This window comes from Rhamphochromis longiceps, linkage group LG3 (assembly GCF_057381845.1).
Source record: "Rhamphochromis longiceps isolate RC_006_pf linkage group LG3, R_longiceps_female_GT1.1, whole genome shotgun sequence".
NCBI classification, from domain to species: Eukaryota; Metazoa; Chordata; class Actinopteri; order Cichliformes; family Cichlidae; genus Rhamphochromis; species Rhamphochromis longiceps.
In genome coordinates, this window is record NC_140559.1 from 28,488,526 (window position 1) to 28,511,334 (window position 22,809).

General features: G+C 38.5%; 1 protein-coding gene and 1 long non-coding RNA gene across 2 annotated transcripts; one reads left to right on the top strand and one right to left on the bottom strand.

Annotated features, from left to right (window-relative positions):
- Nucleotides 1–594: 594 nt before the first annotated feature.
- On the bottom strand, nt 595–2,842 carry LOC146673824 (uncharacterized). The gene is made up of 5 exons (XM_085392057.1): nt 2,782–2,842; nt 1,112–1,471; nt 927–1,004; nt 721–830; nt 595–642 (listed from the first exon to the last, which is right to left on the bottom strand). The coding sequence occupies exons 1-5, from the start codon at nt 2,837–2,839 to the stop codon at nt 595–597; spliced, it is 654 nt and encodes a 217-aa protein (XP_085248183.1). The 5' UTR covers nt 2,840–2,842.
- A 5,814-nt stretch (nt 2,843–8,656) lies between these two features.
- On the top strand, nt 8,657–15,074 carry LOC146673825 (uncharacterized). Its single transcript, XR_014910613.1, has 4 exons — nt 8,657–8,710; nt 10,467–10,499; nt 14,632–14,791; nt 15,011–15,074. It is a non-coding gene; the product is annotated as an uncharacterized LOC146673825 (long non-coding RNA).
- The last annotated feature ends 7,735 nt before the right edge of the window (nt 15,075–22,809 follow it).

Consider the following 22,809-nt stretch of genomic DNA (forward strand, 5'->3'; position numbering starts at 1 on the left):
GGGAGGATTTTAACCCTTTAATTAGTCCCTCAGAGACACTTTGAGGTCTCACTGAAAGGTTTAAGTTCACCTTTAACTAACAAACAAACAAACAAACAAACAAACAAACAAACAAACAAACAACCAGTAAGTAAATTCATTAAACACGCTGACAGTGAGGCAGAGGAGTGTTTCTTCTCCAGGCTGAACGTCACAGTTTTGTATTGAAGGAGGAAATCCATCAGTTTCACTGCTTGATGTTTCCAAGCAGATCCTCCAGAGTCTGACAGCAGCAACTCTGACTGAAGACGTCTGTAAGAAATATTTCCTGTTTACATCCTCTGATCTTCCACTCTGGGTTTTCTTGTACGTCACTTTATTTGTCTGAAAATGAGCTCGATAAATAAGCTGGATGAAGCTCGAGTCTTCAGCTGGGGTCAAAGTTCAAGTCAATCTCACATCCTTTTGTAGGAGTGACCTTATGATGATCTCAGTGCTGCTGGGCCTGAGTGTCTCCCTGTGGTTGATGGTTTGAATCCAACATAAATGTGAAGATCCAGGAAAGATAAATCTCTCTCAGCTCCATTAAGACCAACGCTCCTTTGAGTACAGCAGCTACACTGATAGTGGTTGTTTTTGTGTCTCGTCATCCTCTGGATGCTTCTGCTGAAAGAAGTAGAGTAATGAGTCAGTCTGACGGTGCAAGAAGCAACAACATGTTTGTGTTTGTTTGTTTCTTACTTTAAGTTTCTGCAAGATGTGGAGAGAGAAATATGCAGCAAAACCAGCGAGAGCCAAAACTAATGTTACGGTGATGACAACAATCACCACAGGGACCCAGGATCGACCTGCTGATGATGAATACAGAAATAAACATAGTCACCACAAATGGACCAAAAAACACTCAAGCAGGAATGATGCAGAGAAAAGTTGGAGCATTTTCTCACCATTTGTTTGAGTCTTTTTCTGAGGAGCTGGATTTTGCAGTGATGTCTCTGTTGTTGAGGTTTTAGCAAAATCTGTATCTGGAAAAAAGAAAAACAAACAAAACAAACAAATAAAAATCTATGAAATTGGCAGTTTTTGTTTTTTTATACACAGTGATCACATGTCTATAAATGAATCCTCTTACCAGAGACGGTGACTCTGCAGCTGTTGTAGCCGCGGCCATAACCTGTGTCCACCTCACACAGGTACAGACCCGAGTCCTCAGTCCTGAGTCTGGACAGCTGGAGTCTGATTCGTCCTTCTCTGAGGGCGTCTTTGTCACTCTGGACTCGTCCGGAAAACTCTTCATCCTGAACCGCTGAGAACTCGACACCATAATAAAGATAATACAGAGTTGAGGGTTTTTGATCAGTTATCAGTCTACAGCGGATCTTCAGTGCTGAGATGGACGTGTCTGGTTTGGTGGTGAACGTCCACTCCAGTGTGATGTTGTGGTTCTCCTCTGCCTGATAGGAGCTCTGTGTCACATCCACTACAAATGATCCTGTTGAGGAGACAGAGGAGCAGACACACAACTTTATACAACATCAGAACTGTGAAGCACAACAAACAGTCTTTCTGACAGCCTCCCACACGATAGTTTTTCATGTTCTTCCACCACAGTATAATTCCACATTTTACTCTCGTTTTGACTAATCTCTGATTATTCGAGACCTTGTATGTGATTAGAAGGATTTTCAATTCAAGTCTGGATTTAAAACAGGAGCCAATAAAGAGAAATCAGCATGGGAGAAACATGGTCTCACTTTCTAGTCCTTGTTTTTCAGATGGTACAGCATGGTGGATCAAAATGTGATGTTACTTTTCTTTGTTCATAATTCATCAGTTCGACAAGATCTCCATGAAATACAGCTGAACTCCATGACATAGCCTCCACCCTCCTACAGATGGCTGCAGATACTCATTACTGAGCTCCTCAAACACACTGATCTGAACCAAAGCTGAGACCATTTCTGATGAACTGGCCAGATGAATCTGTCAGATCCTGTGTCAGACCTTTGTTTTGTTTTGATTTTTCCTATTTCTTAAGGAGGTGACTTTCAGATACTGTTCATCTGCTGTAGATAGTTTAAGCACACACTGGCCTCCGTGCTGAGATAGCCCCAGTTTTCAGCTGATAGATATTTGGGAATGATCTTGTTTGTGCAAAGACATTTTTATGTCCGTCAACGTGTTTGAGCTTTGGTATTATTTTTATAGGCTCAACCAAAGAAATGGGAACAAACAATTTGTAACAAAGTGTCGAAAGAAACATTTTGAAATCGGTTCTTTGGTAAGTTGTCTGCTTTGTGCTAACACCGCACTGATTTAACCTTTAAGTTCGGTGACTAACTCAGCTTCAACCTGGTCCAGTTAAACTGTGAGCACGACATTGTCATATTAAAAGCTTTTCAACATTCACATCAAACATTCACTCCCACTGAGGTTTGATAAATATGAAAACAAATTATATTGAAGACTGACATTAAGATAACATTTTACTTCTTGAGATAAAAACATGATAAAACATATATTCAGCAATTCAGTATTTTACAACTGGACTTGCACGTTAAGCAGAGAGAAATGTGAAATTGTCTTTGTTTGCTGACTTCTGCTTCTTCTGAAACTGCAGCGTTTTAACGTGATGGTCTTGGCAGACCTGCTATAATTGGACACCTCCATTTCTAAATCATAAATAAAAATATATAACATGCAAAGAATGGATCAAGACCTGCAGGTGACTTTAGCATTTGTTAAATATTGTTGGCTAAAATGGTCTAAAAGTAGAGTCTGTAATAGAAACACATTATTTACCTTTAACTGAACTCAGGTAGATGATCAGAGTCCACAGTGAGGCCATGAGGAAAGGCATGAAATCCACACTGACATCTTATTCACAGTCTGTGGGGATCCAGAGCTTCTTCCTCATTACACACAGAGACTGAAGACACAATGAATTCTGTTAAATCTCAACACAGATGGGCCAATCATGTCTTCAGAAGACATTACAATTTCTTTATATAATGATATTTGGCCTTTATTAAAAATAAAACTACAGGCGTTAAACGTCACAGGAGAAATGCTGCTCATGGTGAGTGCAAACCTTTTACAGTCATTTCCCCCATAACCCTGTAACAGGACAGTTATTTAAAGACAGCTGGGCATTAATGGGAATCTTCTGTGGAAATGAGAGAACCAACAGAGAACCTTTCAAACCAAATCTTTTACCTTCAGCTTTTTAATAAGACAGACATACAGACAGACAGAGATACGTGTGTGTTGATAGCCGATGTCTCTCTTGGTTCTATTACACTTGCAGTCATTCTTTGACCCTGTTGCAGATCTGGACCTGGTGTCAACAATCACTTTGTGCTATTTTTGACGTTCACCCTGTTGGTTTGTTTCTGAAATGTTCACAGTATCACTTCCTGCTTTTTTTTTTCATGTAGCGATGGACTGATATAGATTCTGAATATTCGGCCTTGGCAATAAAATAGTATTTACTGTTACTGTTAGTGCATATATTTGTTTTTTGTTTGAAATAAAAATTCTACTAGTATTTGTAGTATGTTATATGAAAATATTTGAGGAAGCTTGTTTGCCACCTTTTTGTGCACACACACTGATGATCATGTAGTCCCAGCTCCCACTGCTTCAACTAATAATATATAATTCTGTGGAAATACTATCAGTGTTTTTAAGACCAAATTATTAGAGAATCTGTTAATACAGTCAGGGAAAAATATTTGAGCCCATGGTGATTTTGTAAGTTGTAAGTAACTTTTTTGAAATGACTTTTTCTGAATTGTTTTCTTTTTTTGTTGCTGTTCTGTCTCTCACTGTTCAAATAAACCTACCACTGAAATCATAATCATTTCTGTGTTAGTGGCCGATCTTCCAAAATCAGCAGGGGTTTAAATAATTTGTTCCCTACTGTAAAAATCTATAGCATCAGTAGATACTGTAGAAATTTGAGTAGTTACATGTAAAAAACACAGTAAAACTGTTAAATAAATTACAGTGAGGTTGCTGTAAGTTTTACAGTAACGCGCTGACGAATCCTGCTGCAAGGTTTTTACTAGAGTTTAGGGTTTTTTCTTACAATGCTCAACACTGTAAGAAATGACACAGGTGCTGATACCTGTTAACAATGCTGTTGTCATTATTCTCACACACTTCAATGAGGATTGCAGCCACAACTACAGGATACACTTCATATTATTGGCACTCAGCGTGGATGCCCACTCGTGCCACGCCAGAGCGTTCTCACTCCCGAGGCGTAACATGTCGACGTTTTGTCACGTCCCGCGGCGTTCCTGAGGAACGCGAAAGGAGACCTTCGGCGTTCTTATGGTACGCGGCGGGTTATGGCTGGAATCCAGTGCAATGACGCTCCCGCGGTAGTAGACGTTCCAGCCCTGTATTCCAGCCCTAAACCTAACCTTATCCCTAGCCCTGACCATAACCTTATTCCTGACCTTAACCAGGACTTTAATGATGTTAAATAGCGTGTTTCTAAGCGATTTGAAGAAAAAGAGCGAACATGTGTAGGTTCAGTCCAGACGGTTCTCATATTTCCTCTTTTTCCGAGGTCGTCATTTAGGAACGTGGTGGGTAGCCGAAAACGTAATATGGTGACGATTTGTCACCTAGCGTAAAATGTTACGCTTTGGGAGTGAGAACGGGTTGGCCACGCAGTCAGTGTGTCAGTCTAACCAGGTTAAGAGGCAACACACTTGCAGATGAATTTATTCTAATTAGATTTCAGCTGAAAAGTTTCGGTTTTGTTTACAAGTTTTTGTATTTAATGCTCATTAAAATGTTTTTACATTTAGTATTTTGATGATGTATCCAGATCAGAGATCCGGGCACAGTCCTCCAACCAGGTAAGATGCTATTAAAAGGTAAAGGTTTCGATAATAGTGCATTTATTTGGTATCCGATCGATGTCAGATTTTTACGGCATTTAAGAGTCAAAGTTTTAGCCTTAAGCTGAGCTTAGAGTTGAAGTAAAAGGTCGGTTTACCTTGAACAGGTGTGATTAAGACGAAGGCAGATCACAGGATTAAAGTCATGAGTAGAAAAGTGCAAGAAGACTCCCTACAGAGCGAGCTGTACCCGCACATAGTAACAGGTGCAGAGACTGACAGAGCGACTCGGTCTCTTTTCTTCGAAGCGATTGCTGAGCGGCTCTCAGATGGCTCTTTTATACGCGTCACAACGCGCCATGCAACGTGCGTAATACTCTTCAGATAAACTGTTTGGAAATACTTGTAACCGCAAAAATACCTGCTCTCTTCTTAATTTTAAATCATTTGCTTCTTGTTGGTCCAGTTTATGAAGTCCCACAGCTCCAGTTTGAGGCTGTGGGCTCAACATCTAGAAATTCGCTTTGATATCTTTGTAAATGTTTATAATTTTGTTCATTGTTAATGAACATTACACAACAAAGTCAAAGTGGTCTCTATGCGCCTTGATCTAATGGTTTACACTATTAGATCTACCACTGAAGGTAGAAAACAATCAGCGGCAAAGCTTGGAGGGTCTAAAATTGCGAGAATAAAATACACAATTTTGACAATAAAGTGGCAAATTAATGGCAAATAAATACTTGTGAGTTTTAGCTTAGTATCGCCACATTATCATAAAGATCCGGTGTTTATAAAGACGCGTTGAATTGGATCTGTTCAGAAAACAACCAACTGATTTGGATGACGTGATAACCTTTGCACCAAGAACTATACAACGGAAAGATACCAGGACGTGGTAAGTTATATCTATGTGAATGATTGACGTGAATGTTGAAATCCTGTTAATATAAGAATGTTAAAATGAGCATTCTGCGTGGACCTGAAGATGACGTTGTCATAGTTATTTTTAGAGGATTTTGTTCTATTTTTAGCTTAGAGTTCATTATACTAACAAGTCGCATCAACGCTGGGCCAAAGTTCAGCACGTGGTTAAAGTTTGTAATCCAGCCAGGGTGTAAATATCACTCAGCAGCCAGTCGTAGAGCTGAAGCAGGAAGCATCAACACATAAATCTACTCTATCCCGCTTAAATCACAAGACCACCTCTGACTGAAAAGCTGTAGATTTTTCTTGTTTGCACAAATTAATTCAGATTCACACTAATTCTGTTCACAGAACCAACAAAATGAGGAAGAGGAGGGAGAAAAACAATTAGATTGAATTACAATTGGATGGAAGTCAGGATCAGAATCAGAATCACAAAGACTTTATTTATCCCCAAGGGGCAATTAACATACAACAGAGCAGCATGGCGTTGAAGATAAGGACATGACATAAACAGGCAATAAGAGTGAGATAATAAATACACAGAATATACAGTATATACACAAATTACACAGTTTTAAAATTAAAGTGACTGAAAGGTGAATAAACAACTGTAAGTGAGTAAAGTGTCTGCAGTATAAAAAGACTGTAGTTTATGTTTCTGGTGTGGGGAATGGTCTCGACGACCTTGTAGTTCACCTACGAAAATTACAATAAACCAATAATAAATGGCTATGTGTCTCGATGCATTCTCAATCATCCAGGACACTGCTTGCACGGGGCGGCCACAGAAACGCAAAGCAGGAGATGAAGCATGGCTGAATATGTTTCCAAACCAACTTCATTCTAAGCCAAAAACTAGAAAATATGGTGAAGCATGTCTGCCCTTTGGTTTCACCTGCACAAGTGCCGAGGTACGTCTCCCCTGCAGAATTGGTTTTCGCTGGGCTCTTCAAATCATGGACAAACAGAATCCCACATTCTTGATTTTTAGTTCAAACACTCGTTGTAATGACTAACTACTCCTGACATTTTGGAGATGTTAGCGCTTTATACAGTAAAGTCACAGCGGGATACAACCCAGCCAACATGTATATATGGGCCCCACCTGGTTTTTGCTCGGGCTGGATGGGTACCATGTGGGCATGGTCTCAAACTGGGCTTTTTGTATGGGGCCTACTTGGGTTCTTCACATTAAACCCATATGGGCCATCCCAAGTGAGCACTTTTAGTAGGTCCTAGCTGGGTCAAACATGGGAAACACTTAACTTGGTCCAAAATGGGAAACACATGTTGGACCCACTTGGGTTTTCCACCTGGGATAGAAATGGGCAAACACAGTCATTTAAGGATAGGCTGTAGTTGTGTGCCCCAGGTGGGGCAAAGTTAGGTAATCAATATATGTTTTAGTATCGATGACATAGGTGGGGCCCACCTGGTCGAACTACATGGGTCACACATGGGCAAATGCAAGTCAGACCCTGCATTGAGCATTGAGAACCAATTTCAGCTCCAGAAGTGTGTGCTGAACCACGTCAAAACTTTCTGCAAAGATTCTATTGCCTTTTCAAGGTTTGAGCCAAAGGAATAAATAACTCTCTTTTATAACCTGCAGACGGCACCCATGGGGTACCATTCTCTAACAAATCACCCTAACTTTAACATATTTGGCACAACCTCAGTCTATCACTTTTGCTACCCTTACGTACAGTCAGATGTTCTTTACCCTTCATTTTTGACCCTCTCAGTATTTAGCCTTGGCTGGCAAATGTACTCAAAGTCCACACTGAGACCTCAAGATGTTATGTGTTATCAGACACTACCCAGCTGTCAAGTGAGACTATAGGAACTTTGGTGTTTTTGAACATTCAATGTTACTCAAAACACTCTGCACACTATTCCAAATAACTGGTTACTTTTTAATTTTAGATTTCATTTTAAGTACTTAATGTGAACTTTCAGCACTCTGCATGGTAGGCTGCATGGTGAGGATCAGATAAGATAAAATAAGGACTTCATAATTCTTCTTAGGTAAATTCACTTGTCACAGCAGCAATAATAAGTGATTAAAACGGACACAAGAGTAGAAAAAAAGAAAAGCAAAAAATACAAATAAAAAACCTAAGATAAAAGTGAATTACACAGACAAAATCCAGATTTGGCATTTGCAAATTAAGGATTACTGGTTGTTCAAACAATTAAGACTATTTACTTGAGCAAACATGCAGTTGAGGATTTTTAGTAGATCAGACACACTCTACTGTATTAGAGAAAAGACAGTTAGCTACATGGAAGATGGAAGTTTTGGTTAATCAGATCCAGTAAAGCTCCTGAAGTATATTACCAATCTGTTAAAATGTTACTCTTCAAACTTGTGCCCTCAAATTATATAACCAGAAATAATTTATATTATCTTTGAACTAGTGGAAAGGAGAGGGAATGGGGTCTTTCAAGCAGTCACACTTCAACTGTGAAACTCCCTTGTCCTTATGGTGTATTGACATTATTGAAACTTTTCAAAAGCAGTCTAATGTTAGAAGAGCTTTTAGGTAAACTGTTATTCTTCTTCTTATCATTATGATATTTTTATTAATTATATTTTTATTATGATGTTGATTTGGGTGACAATTTTTGATAAATATTATATATTAATTTTTTAAACATATTAACCATCCCTATGCTTAAACTTTTAAAAACAAAATTGTTCTTTTAAACTTGTGCATTGTTTGACTTTTAAAATTTTTGTATCAGGTGTAAAACGACTTTTTAAATAAAGTTGTTTTTAACGTGAGCAGCTCCTATTGGCTCGTTTAAAAAGAGGGAGGAGCAGATTGCACCGCCTAGCGTCTAGTCTTCGCGGTCTTTCGTCTGTTGCGGCCTTTTCTCTCCCTGGTGTTTGAGAACATGGAGGACAAAAGGATACCAAAGAATCGAAAACTATGACAAAGGTAAATACTTAAAGTTTGATACGTTTTCATCAATGGTTATTTTAGTAACTTTCTATAGTCGTCCTAAACGGTATAAGGGGGAGAAGCATAACATCTTTAGCTAGCAGGTAGAACTGGGTTAATTTGCTGCATTGTCTTTGGCAAACATAATTTAAAGTTAATTACAAAACTCTTACTGCCTATGTCTGTGAAGGTTCTCAGTTATCCAGGTCATCGTAGTCAAAGGAGCTCTTTGCAAGCTCCTTTGACTCTTGCTGCCTATATTCTACTCAATAAAGTTCATCTTATCTTATTCTGTTTTCATTGCACCATTCTCTCTATACAGTTTTTGAATTTACACACTATAACGTACACGGCAGTTTTTTTTTCTGTGCTTCTGCAACCGTTTCTTAGGTTTTCCTATAAGGTTTTTGTAATTAATTTAAAAAATGTATATTATTTTTTGGCTTTAGTGGATTCCCGCTCAGCTAACTCGGCCATTATGCACTACCCAGTAAACAAGATGGCTGAACAGTATTTTAAATGTCTGAACATGAGCTAGTCATACCATGTTACATAATATTCATGTGCAGTGTAGCAAGCTCACCTTATAGGGGTGTAAAACATGAGGCGTATGAGGTGATTGTTTAAATCAGCCTGCAGCTGAAACAGTTTTCTGATCTGAACGTAAACCTACTGGTCACGTTTACGGTAATGTTACCAGATATGCATTGTACTATAGGAAAACGGTGGTGGATCAGTGTGCAAAAAGCCCCCAAAAGAAACACACAGCTTCTTTAGCTCAAACACTGTCTGATCACTCTCTTAGATACTGTGCTGTTCCATCTAGGTATTGGTTACTGAGAAATGTTAGGTCATTAATTAATTAAGAGAGTGCAGCTGTTCAGATCAGATGGTGAAGTAGGAAAATGCAGAACATGAATTACAATTACAAAGCTTAAGTTTAAAACAATTATTATATATTAAGCATTTTTTTTGCTCTTTTTTTAAAATTCTTTTAGCTAATAATGGACTCAATTTTATTATCAACTTCAAAGACCTATTAAACTTTTAAACCATTAAATCCAGGAAATTAGATGCCCGTAAATGTACAAGACCCTCTTTATGGCTTGTATCCCCAAATATTTAATAATCCTTTCTAAAAGTACACAAATTTTGTTCTTTTCAATTAAATAGTGCATGTTTAATGTATTCTTGAGCAGGTAAAAATTCCACTAAATTAGTTTTTGCATATTTTTAAGTATAATCAAATTTTTATAGTTTGCAAGTACTTTTAATTTGGAGATTTTGCCACTTGATTTGAAGTTTGGATAGTGCTTTAGTGTATAGTGGATAGTGTAATTTGTAAATGTTTTGAACTCATCTGGCTTCTTAATAATTTAATAAAAAATTAACAAGCCATGTGATAATTTGAAAACCACTAGGGACCACTTATTACTATGTCACCAATTTTTTACTTAAAGGAATTTAGGATTTATGTCTGTCAAGTCACTTGTTCTGGCATAAGTCACCATTTTGATATATCTTCCTGTGACTTTAAAGTCTGTCAGCTAGTTGGATACATTTTTGCACTGCTAGTGTTTGCTGCTTGAATTAGTCAGTTTATCATATAAACACATGCAGTGCCTTTCAAACTTTTAATTACACTGTTCATTTTATGCATTAGTAAGAGAATCTTTTATATTGAATTATCCTGGGAAAAAACAAATGTTTTTATTTTCTCATGCACTGTCTTTCATTTCCTTATCACGTTTAGATTCTTCAAGATCACAAGCACCATCTTTGACATGTAAGTAACTTTCATATTATTTGTATTACTTATTATTATTATTATTTTTGAAAAGTGATGGTCTTTGGGGCATCCTTTATTTTTTTTTTACTGGTATTCAATGTGTATGTATGTATGTATATGTGTATATATATATATATATATACACACACAGGTGTATATGATCAATTTTAAAATTTAACATTTATTTAAATTTCCATCTTTTATGCTAACAATAATGCCAACAGTGTTCTCTTCACTTGTCCCACAACTCTGACAGTTTTGGTCCTCTGCTCTCCTCACAATTGGCTGATTTCCATCTGAGCTGCTACTGTCAACTGCATTAAACTGATTTTACATTGCCTTGTTATTCTAATCTTTATCTGCGTTTTGGACTCCAAACATTCACACCTGCTGTTAGTAACCAGAGCTCACAAGAGTGTAAGGCGTGTTGTTCAATAAAGTGATCGATGTGTTCACTAGCTGATTTAAATAAACCGGTAACTTATTAAATCCATATTTTATAGGAAGTACATTACTGATAAAAGTGGTAATAAACACGGTAACCAATAAAAATTAAAATTTCCTGTTATAAAAAAAAATACTGCTGTGAGCTCGGTTTTCTAACACCAGGTGTGAACATCTACAGTCTTTAAGCGCTGGTAAAGATTTAAAAATAAAAGCATTCAATAACATAACATTAAACACTAAATTAGTTTGATGGTGTTGACTGCAGCAGCTCAATGTTAATCAGCTCATGGTGATGGGAGCAGATGAGCGTTTTTCATCATGGTTGTTAGTGATGTGTTGGTCAAAATGAAACGGCTCTTTGAAGTGAATGACACAAGCATGTGTTTTTTTTTTTTCTCTCACTCTCTCTCGCACTTTTCCCCGCTTCACTCCGCAGCAAGCCTAGTACTTTGTGCTGGGAAGAGGGGGGAGGGGCGGTAGTTACACACGCAGTAGCACAGGAACAGAGCAGGAGGGAGAGAGACAGAAAGAGAGCCAGGGACAACAACGTCACATTAGAAAGGTATAGTGATCATGCACAACTATTTTCAATTGCAGATGATAAAGGACTCAGAAAGTTTATTCATGCAGGTCTATATGACAGAGAATATGCATCTTCTTTTTGTTTTCATATTATAATTTATATTTGTGTTGTGCTTTGCAGTGTTTTGTGTTGTTTTCACTTTAAATTTGTTTAAAAGGAAAAAGCTGAAAATTTAAATAGTTAAAAGTTCAAATGTAAATAGTTGTTTTTTGTATTATATGATTTATTTATTACATTTTATGTGGAGAGAATAAATAAAAGTATATTTACGGTGCCCGATAGAGACAAAGCACGTACAAACCCCAAAACACGTAAAAACTCTATAGCATGTACAAAACACAACAGAAGTGCTCCAGGATGCTAGGCACAGTGTTGAGCTTTTGTTACCTAGTGGCTACACAAGCCAGGAAGTACCAACGACCGGATTTGGTGTGTGGTAGTAACAGGTAAATGAACAGTTTTTGGAATTTTTTATGAATATATATGAGTGCTTGTGTATAAATACACAAACAATACACATATGATTTCAATTGTGTAAATTAAGTGATCTAGTAGCTCTGTTTTGGAAGTTCAGTTAATGCTAGAAATGGGTTTTGTAGTTTGTACATGCTTTGTCTCTAGGGGCCACCATATACATTTATATATAAACATATATAAATAAAACCACGTTTCTTTTTTTACGTTAGTAATTCCTTTTGTGCATAATTTTATATTGTTGTTAATAATAAATTAATTAAAGCAACAAAACAACCTGAAGAGCCGGTTGCGAGCCGAAAGAGCCGGCTTTCTAAAAAGAGACGAAAATCCCATCACTAGTTGTGTAATATGCTGGTATTGATATGATCAAAAATGAACTTAGTTGTTTTGTATTCTATAGAAATTGTACATCTAATTATTAACGAGGCTTTCTGCTGATGTTATCAATTAAAAATTTATTGTTTTATTTTTAAGCAACAACTTTTTAGTATGCAATCAGTCCATGCTGTACAGGACAGATTTGTAAACTGTGCATACAAAAATAGACTATTTTACAAAATTGCTCTTTCAACAAATGTAAATCACAGCAGATTTTTTTTGTTGTAGGTGCACTGTCACAACTAGAAATGTGGGGGGAAGTCCTCAAAATTGAAGGCAGAACAGGAAAATACATGGAAATAACAATTTTCCTTTAAGCACATCAGTAAAGGTCGACCCAGATACTTGATAACTGTTGGTATAGGTATGACATGAATTTGAATCTCCATTATCACAGGTTTTAATTGGGAGGCAACATGCAGATATACAGGAGGATTATAAACAGCAATTCCTATTGCATACAACTGTTTTAGAAAATACCAACAACACTGTTAATTTATCACTTGCTGGTCTATAGACTTTACAGTGTGGATGGATGGAAAATCCATCTGGCTCCACTCTGGCTGAATTGGTGCTACAAACAACTCTGCGCTCGGCTTTCCTGGCTGTGTGTGGATTTAAACTTACACATCCAAATTTTGACCCTATTTTTCTTTCTTTTAGCTGATTGGTCAATTTCATGTCAATCACCAATTAAACAATCCAATCAGAGAACATCTCCAGAAGTTGATTCTGTTCATCTGGACGTAGCATTTTCAGTGGGAGAAAATGCTGCAAGCGCTACGTCCAGATGAAGAGAATCAACTTTTGGAGATTTACTTACCTGGATGATTGAGCATGCATCAAGACAATCAGAGAACAGATAAGTTTGGCTGTTGGAGGGCTGCATTACGGAGCTTCAGGTCATGGAAGAATAAGTTCCCTTTTACATACCAGAGCAGCATTTTTCTTCATTAGCTCGAAGTAAAACAGTCTGTGCGTGTCAGAGTTCAGTGGTTTTTGTGTCACAGGGCTTATGTGTAAAAATCTGGCCAGGGACCATCACATTACACTGCTATCATATTTTTCTGTTGCTATCATGTTTCTTTTCTGAGATGTTGTTACTTTTATGACAGATGTAACGAGAAATCTTCCAGAAAGTTAAATTTTTTTATGGTAATGGTAAATGGCCTGCATTTGTATAGCGCTTTTCTAGTCCCTAAGGACCCCAAAGCGCTTCACACTACATTCAGTCATTCACCCATTCACACACACATTCACACACTGGTGATGGCAGCTACATTGTAGCCACAGCCACCCTGGGGCGCACTGACAGAGGCGAGGCTGCCGGACACTGGCGCCACCGGGCCCTCTGACCACCACCACCAGTAGGCAAACATGGGGTTATTATCTTGCCCGAGGATATTTGGCACGCAGCCAGGAGGCAGCCTGGGATCGAACCACCGACCTTCTGATTAGTGGCTGACCTGCTCTGCCACCTGAGCTACAGCCACCCCTTATTCTAATATTCTAATCAAATATTTGATTCTGATAACAGATAAAGATTTTTTTTTAACTTTTGTTCTGCTATTTCATAGTTTATACAAATTTTGGCCAATTCCTATTTATTTTATCCCTTTAGCCCCCAAAAAGTCGCCTGCGACAGGTTTTTCCAAACTTGTCTCGTCAAACCTGAGCTCTGCCAGGGGCCCAACACGCCTGGACTTTTAGAAGAAAGGAGATGTCCGAAAATAAACCACAGGGTCAAATACTTAATTTTGTTCAGTGTTTTAGAGTTATTAATTTGAATTGACTAATTTAAATATTTTATTCATGTACATTTTGATTGCCTTTAGTAAAAATGGCAAAATTTCAATTTTTTTTCCCCTGTTATTAATCCTTGATTACATTCATATAGTATACAGTAGAGGAAAAAACCTACCAGACCTACCAGTTATCCTGCGTAATATTATTGGGGATAAGGGTTAAGGAACCGCAACCATTATCTTAAGCTTAGGCTGTTGCCCCTCGACCCAATCCGGTACTAAGTATAGAGGCCCAGACTTCGCTCTCTCCAGGCACTTGGCCCAGCTCTTCCGGGGGAATCTCAAGGCATTTCCAGGCCAGCCGAAAAACATAGTCCCTCCAGCATGTCCTGGGTGTTCTGGGTCTCTTCCTGGTGGGACGTGCCCAAAACACGTCACCAGGGAGGCATCCTAACCAGATGCCAGTATCTAATCTGTCCTTTTTGTATGTTCCCCTCAGGTTGCCATGGTAGCAGATACAGGGGAAACAAGTGTAGACGATGCCACAAGAAGGATGATGAAATTCCTCATATCACCTGAGCTGGCTGTGGAGTACAACATGCTTGGCCGACATGGGAAAAAAAAGTTCAGAGATTTGCGTCTTTTTAATGTTGTGTATGGTAAGTTAGTTTCACTTGAGACATTTGAACTTTAGAAAACTAAACTTTTTTAATAAAGTGTTTGAAAGTGTAACTGAGATTGGTTATCATGCAATTTGTATATATTTTTTGAGGCAATAAAGTGAAATAAACATTGTTCTTTGAAAATCATCACCAAATGAAGTAAGCTAAGATTAACTTTACTTTGGCTTGCCCATTTTTCTTCTTCTTCATTTGCAGAGGCACTGAAGAATTATTTAACATCAAAAGTCAACTTCAAGAAGCAGAGAAGGCTCTGCTAAAGACAGAGGAGGACCGAGGGCTGCAAGGGTACAAAATAGACTTACGGCTCTGTAGAAATACAAAACAAGAAACCCTGCTGATTCAAGATAAGCTTTTGAGTTTTCCATCTGACTTTTTCCCCATGTTGCTACAGTTCCAAATATCTAAGGAATTTTGCTGTAGTTTGACATTTCTAGTTTTTAAACGTTTACGCACTTTGGAATACAGTTACGTAAAATCACAGTTGTTGGACAAAATAAATGTGAAAAATGTTGTTTTGTGTACCCTCGTGATTTTTGAAATGGTTTTATTTACAAATTAGATTTTGTTTGCGGTCAGCTTTAATATATTTGGTGTCTTTGTGTCACAGAACCCGTATTAGCCGTCTAAAAAATTGATTTTGTGACTGTTTTACTACATGGGGCCCACTCAGTGCCAGAACTTAGTCAATTCAAACTAGAAGTAAGATGCAAATACAGAACCTACTGCTAATGCCATTCCAACTTTTTAGCTCATGTTTTCCTCATGTTGTACCCACTAAGAACTTGAAAAATGGGGCCTAGGTGGGTTTCAGTGTACTTTGCCCAGTTGGGGTTCATTTAGTTCCCAGATTTTACCAATATAACACCAAAATGGGCTTATAAAATGGGGCCATTATGGAACCCGCGGACAATCCCACTTAAAACCCACTTTTTAGCCTATGTTGTTCCCACATGGAACCCACAACAAACTGAAAAATGGGGCCCAGGTGGGTTTCTGTGTACTTTGCCCAGTTGGGGCCCATTTAGTTCCCAGATTTTCCTAACATAACACCTATATGGGCATTTAATGTGGGGCCATTACGGAACCCGCGGACAATCCTATATGGGGCCCATTTTTCAGCCCATTTCCAAACCATATGGGCCCCACATATAAATGTTGGCTGGGAAATAAGATCAGGCTGATCCTGCCATGATTTGTTCCCCCTGTCTAAATCCCAGACTAACAGTATCTCACAGTTGTTTATGTTTTTCGACCCATTTTGCACACAGAGGCATTTTTTGATTTGATTGCAATGTTGAATATTATTACACAGGAAAAAAAAACAACTAATCACACCGTGACGCCTCTGCCTTTGTTAATGGAGGGACAGAAACTGCATGTGTATATATAAGCGTGTAAAAACCAAAGATAGTCAGATTAACAGTATTTTGTCTCTATCTGCAATTCATCTCATGTAAACAATAACGTGGCGCACAGCATGACGTGAAAAAAAGGCACATACCTTTGACGTTGCGTGACCAACTCTGTATTCCTCGTCCACAAGTAAACGCAAAAAAAAGAGATTTAATAAATCTCCGTTTTCTGTGACTCGAAACGCCGTTTACGTGTGGACGAAACAGCTGCGTTTTCAAAAACACCTGCGTAGGTGTGAACGCAGCATAAAAGAGTTAGTAGTTTATTTTCTTACTACCTGTAATTTATTGCAGATTACTTGTATTTGCTTAATTGTTTACTAAATGTTTGAGGTGTGAAATAAACCGCAATGGAGCAAAATAAGGGTGTGTGTGGTTGGAGGATGTGTTTGTGCGCGTGCACGCGCAGGAGGGGGGGGGCACGAACATTTTTCTTGTAAAACAAAGGGGGAGCTAGCAAAAAAAGTTTGGGAACCACTTGTTTTATGGCATCAGTCTAAAGAACTACTTTTGGTTCCAGTTGGCACCTTTATTTTTCTGAGTGAAGAACCAATTTTAATATGTTTCTTTAGTTGCTTTGTTACTAGCAGACTGTCAAAATACATCATTTGTCAACATTCCCTTGGTTGATCCTATGAAAAATGCCAAAGATGACAGGGTTTGACAGACATGAAATAGTGTTTTTATTTATTTTATTTATTTATTTATTTTACTGAATTTACGTTATTTATTTAACGTAAATTCAGTAAAATCATAATTCACGTTGGCAGTAATGACACCTGGCTACGCCAATCGGAGGTCACTAAAATCAATATTGAATCGGTGTGCAACTTTGCCAAAACAATCTCGGACTCTGTAGTTTTCTCTGGTCCCCTCCCCAATCAGACCAGGAGCGACATGTTTAGCCACATGTTCTCCTTAAATTGCTGTCTGTCTGAGTGGTGTCCCAGAAACGATGTGGGCTTCATAGATGTGTGACGTCAACTCCAAAGCTCTATTGGCAAACCTTCTGGAGTAAACCTGGTCTTGTTAGGAGAGACGGCATCCATCCCACTTTGGATGGAGCAGCTCTCATTTCTAGAAACATGGACAAATTTATTAAACCCCCCAAAATATGACTATCCAGAGTTGGGACCAGGAGGCTGAGTTGCAGTCTTACATGCCTCTCTGCAGCTTCTCTCCCCCTGTTACCCCTGTTCAGTCTTAAGTAAAGGAAGAAAACTGGTACATGTTGTAAGAAAATCATCTGTGACTAATGAAGAAATGAACAAAAGTGGCAAAACTATGATCCGGGATTCTTACTGAAACAGTACTTTTGAGATGTTGAGGTGAGTGCTAGAAGGTCACAGATGTCTGGTGGAAACAAAATGTGACATTACACACCTACAGTCAGCTGATCTACGAACTCAAGGAATCTGCAGTTGGGATACATTCAAACTTCATCAAAATCTCACAAATTTGCACTTTTGTTTGAATAAACTGGTCAGGTGGGGTTAAAACAATGGCAAGTTTGGCACCTTAAACTGTGATGAGGTCAAATAAAAAAAGCCAGACAGATTTATTACTGCAAATTACCTACATGACATTGCAACTATTCATAGTTGTATTTTTTGTAGAAGTTTATCTATGTCAGAGGTATCTATGAGGGGCCGTACAAGCCAAATTTCATTCTTTCTCTCTCACACACATACATTCTTCTTTCACACACATATACTTTCACTCTCACATAGTTTTATTAAAATTTAAATATTTAGATATTTTTATTCTCATGTTTACACATATTTAACACACACATTGCAATTTTGTGCTCTCTTATACATGTATTTTAATCTACATATTTACACATTTGCACTCTAACATACATGCATTTTCATTTATACATTCCTACATTTTGCTCTCATTTACATGCATGCAATATGTATTTAATCTCACAAATAATATATGTATATAAGAAGAGAATGCATACATGCCTGAAGAAAATATATGTATGCAAGAGAATAATGTATGTGAATGAAAGAGTATAGTGGAAACGGAAGGCTGGGTGTCTGTACCGCTGTGATTGGCTGAGAAGCACACGCGGGTCACTTTCAAGTGTCTGAGAGCATGGAGGGGGGAGAAGAAACTTCAACTTTTGCCACAAAACCAGCCAACCACAGACTTGGATGCAAAACTATCTGATTACCTGTTTTGGTCTCCAATCAGCTCGAAATGACGAAATGCAATATCCCAGAATCCATTTCGTCCAAAACTCAAACGAGGCAGTGGTGGAGGAACACAGAGTGGCGGAGTTTGAAATATTACTCTTTCTGGGTCACAAAATAAACTTTTAAGATATTTTCATGCGATAATGACGCTGTGTAAACTTCAAATACCTGCTCGATTCATCAACACATCACATATTTTTTGCACGCAGCAATGAATTTTGTTCACTCAAATTCAGCTTTTCTTCTTCCGTTTTCATTAAACTGCTTCCGTTTCCACTACACTCTTTCATTCACATACATTATTCTCTTGCATACATATATTTTCTTCAGGCATGTATGCATTCTCTTCTTACATACATATATTATTTGTGAGATTAAATGCATATTGAATGCATGTAAATGAGAACAAAATGTAGGAATGCAAGTATAAAGTATATGTGTGTGAGAGTGAAAGAATGAATTTTGGCTTGTACGGCCCCTCATAGGTATCCGTCCATCATTTGTATTATTTTTAGCTTAATCAAGTCAGATGTCATTCCAGTTCATTTTGAAATCTTCTGTTTGTTTTTTCACTCCAAATTCACAGCAACACCCAAACAGAACCACTCCTGCTCAAAAATATCTACAAATTTAAATCAATGCCATTAGACCATTGTATCCAGCACATTTTAATGACTCTACTTAATAAATAACACAACCTGTGTTTATGTTAGAGTTCACCAAGAGGAAGACTCAAACATACAGAGGCAGATAGGCTGGATAAAGTGAGGGGAAAGAATTGACATTGTTGAAACTAGAAGCAGGAACTTAAATTAAAATATGACTGTCAAAGCTGAAACTGCTGCTGTCAGTGAGTTGATGACAGTTTGACAGAACCAGACATTTACAACAAGTTACAACAAAACAGCCGTATAAACACTCACAGGATAAGCAGTGCAAACAGAAGGCTGCATTACAAACATATGAACCCTTAAACATGAGCTCAAAAGTCTGCCCTCTTGTTTTTCTGCTCTCATTCAGTTCCTGTTTCACTGAGCGAGTTAATATTTTTGTCGGTTTTGTCGGGTCGCAAATTTTGAAGCCAATATGATAACCTTATCCCACCAACGCTGTGGAGGTCCAACTTTTCAGATCCAATTACAATCAAATCACTCAAAATGATCCTCTGGAAAAGAGCAGAATTCTTAGAACAGAGTTTAGTAAACATCATCATACGAACAGCAGAACAGTACATTTAAAAGCGGAAATAACACATAGAAAGCAAGCAACCAAAAAGCGAAGCAACCCCAGGGTGTCGAGCCTTAAAGCACAAACACACACAAAAGACAGACAGGAAAGAAGCAGCAGAAAGAAGAGAGAGAGACAATATATATCAGCCTCGTCTTATATTGGAACAGGGATCACCCTCCTGTATCATTTCATCCTCGTTTTTTTCCCTCTTCATCTTCCACTTATGATATACATGACAAAATGACACCATAACTTCTTGCAGAACAATCTCTCATCCATCACTGCATTTGGCCCGTTTGATAGTTTCATGGCCAAAGTGAGTCTGAAAGTCTACAGAAAGGCAGTTAATCCATCTAACACTTTCCTTGGGCACGCATGCTGGACATAAGCTGCTATCCATGCTGAGTAAGGGTTGTTTTTTTTTCTTATAGGTGTTCAAGGGGCTTATGTTTTTCCCTATAGCTACTTGAGAAGGTTGCAGGCCCTTGCTTGGCAGCCATCCAAACAACGGCATGCCTCTGTTGTACAGCCAACTAAAGAGCGGCCCATGCCATGAAGCAGTCCAGTCAAACCCCGCTGCCTGCTTCTGCTGCACAGCCATCTCGAACCACTGCGTGCTTCTACTGTACAGTTACTGTAGATGCAGCTGCATGCCAAGAAGGGTCATATGCACATACCTTAGCAGTACCAAGTTGAATTAACCATTTGTTGGACTAGTGACAGTAGGTCATAAAGGGTTACATTTTTAAGCAGTATTAATCAACATTTGGTCATACAACAAGTGGCACAAATTTTTTGTAACATACTGGGAGATATATATGACCTAAATATATGGGTCATGTGATTTGAACATGCAGGTTAAATGCTTAACACAGTGACTCCATATATAAACACTTCATTGTGAGCATGCATAGTACGGTATATACGAGTGTATATGATTACACACAATTTATGAAGGTAACTATGATTACATGTCTAGTGTATACAGGTACATATGTCATAATAAGATCCAATCAGTTTCTACACAGAAACTTTCTAAAGAGCTTTTAAGCTGAAGGAGTCTGCTGAAGTCAAAGTTTCAGTTTGCTATGGAAACAGTGCTTGTAGTCTCTTCTTTGATCGTTTTGTCTGTGACGCCTCTCTCTATGAGACTGTAACGACTGAGCGGACAAAATGAATTAATATCTTATTATTTACATCTGCAATGGACACAATAATTCATTCACATTTACATGCCAGTTTTTCTTTTTTGGTTCTGTTTGCTCATTTCCATTTATGTGTTTTTACTATTGAACATTAATGAAGTAAAAAAAAGTTGACTAGAATAGATACTGGACAACGAAAAAGGATTCCACGCACTGCTGTTAGTACAGCAACACACAAAAGCTGCGAAAGCAGTGATAACAGACTGCTTAAAAGCTTATAAAGATGTCATGTGGAAATAAAAATAGGAAATTACACACCTGCAGTCGGCTGATTCACAAACTCAAAGATGCACTTTTCTCTTGATAAACTGATCTGTGAGCTGCTGCAAGACCAGTTTAGCCAGTTTGGGCTTTAAACAGTTGCGAGTTTGGACTGTTAGACTGTGTGCAGATAAGACAAGGATAAAGATAGATTCAATTGTCTGCTGAGGTAAAGTAAACAAGCCCGACACTTGTCACTGCAGGTGAATTACATCACAAGGCAACTATTGCTACTAAAACATGGATTTTAAATGCGTTGTAGAACAACACACAGCGACACTACACATGAGTGGGTTTTAAATGCACTGTAGTTTTTCAAACTCCCGACAACCCTCAATGTCTACATGCATTTAAAACTGAGAGGTGAGGTTGAATGCATACGTGCCCACCCCCAAGGTCCATATGTATGTGTTATGAGAGTGTGAGTAATGTGGATGTCTAGTTTGTGAAATAAAATTGAGGCACAGGCAGCCAGAATGCCTCCCCTGCACCCTGGTGACACACCTGCACCCCAAGGCCCTGCATGTGTGGGTGGGTGTGGTGGAGTGGGAAGAGGGAGGCAGTCGGGGATGGGGAGGGAAGGAAGGTGCCAGGCAGCCCCTCCCTGGGGCCATCTCCCCCAGGGGGCCCAGTCCCATCCAGACCCAGGCCCACAGTATAGCAACACCACCAAGTCCCACAGAACTTGGGGCAGCCCACCCAACCCCACCGCAGAGTATACTGTACCCACCCCATCCAGTTGTTTGAAATACACTGGAAGTGGAGCAATCAAAGCTAAAGTGAAGCTGCAGAAAGTCTTAATGATGACAAGGAAAAAAAGAAAAAAGATGGAAAGATGTTAAAGTAGTTTTTACTTCCACAGAACTCTGAGCACACACACATTAAATAAACACAGACGCATCCATTCACAAACAGCTGATTAAGAGATGAAGGTGTTATTTATTGCCTGTTTTTCCACATTTAATCTGCTGTCATTGAAGCAGTACAGACCACAGTGGAGCTACTTCCAAAAAAGAGATCTTGAAATAGTTTACATTTATACAGCAGGTAAAATAAGCATTGAACACGCCACCAAGTTTGTAAGTAAATATATTTCTAAAGGTTCTACTGACATGAAATTCTAACCAGATGTCAGTAACAACCAATCCAATCCAAACATGCAAAGAAATTAAAACATAGACGTAAAACATAAAAGAGTTTAAGAAAAGTATTTAACCTGCTCCTCTATAGAGAAACTAGTGGGGTGCATTACTTGGGTGTGATTTTGGCCCATTCTTCCACACAAACTGTCTTCAAATCCTATTTGGGATCATCGTCCTGCTGAAGCATCCACTCTGGTTTCATCTTCATCGTCCTGGTGGATGGCAGCAGATTTTTATCAGGAATGTTTCAGTGCATTTTTCCATTCACCCTTCCTTCAGTTACATGAAGCACGCAGTGCCCTATGCAGTTACTGCGGCTGACACTCCCAGCGAGGAATCCAGATTGATATCACCTGCCAAAGTTTATTCACTCCTTCTGAAAGACTCTCTAACCGCAGGATGAAAACCAGTTGTGTTGCATTCTGGCTCCGACAGTGATGTCATCCATGAAGAGCAAATGCGACAGTATTGCTTTAATGGCTTTTTTCCGTTCCAAGCCTTTCCAACTTGGCTGACTTTGCAATGTGTAAAACTTTCAGG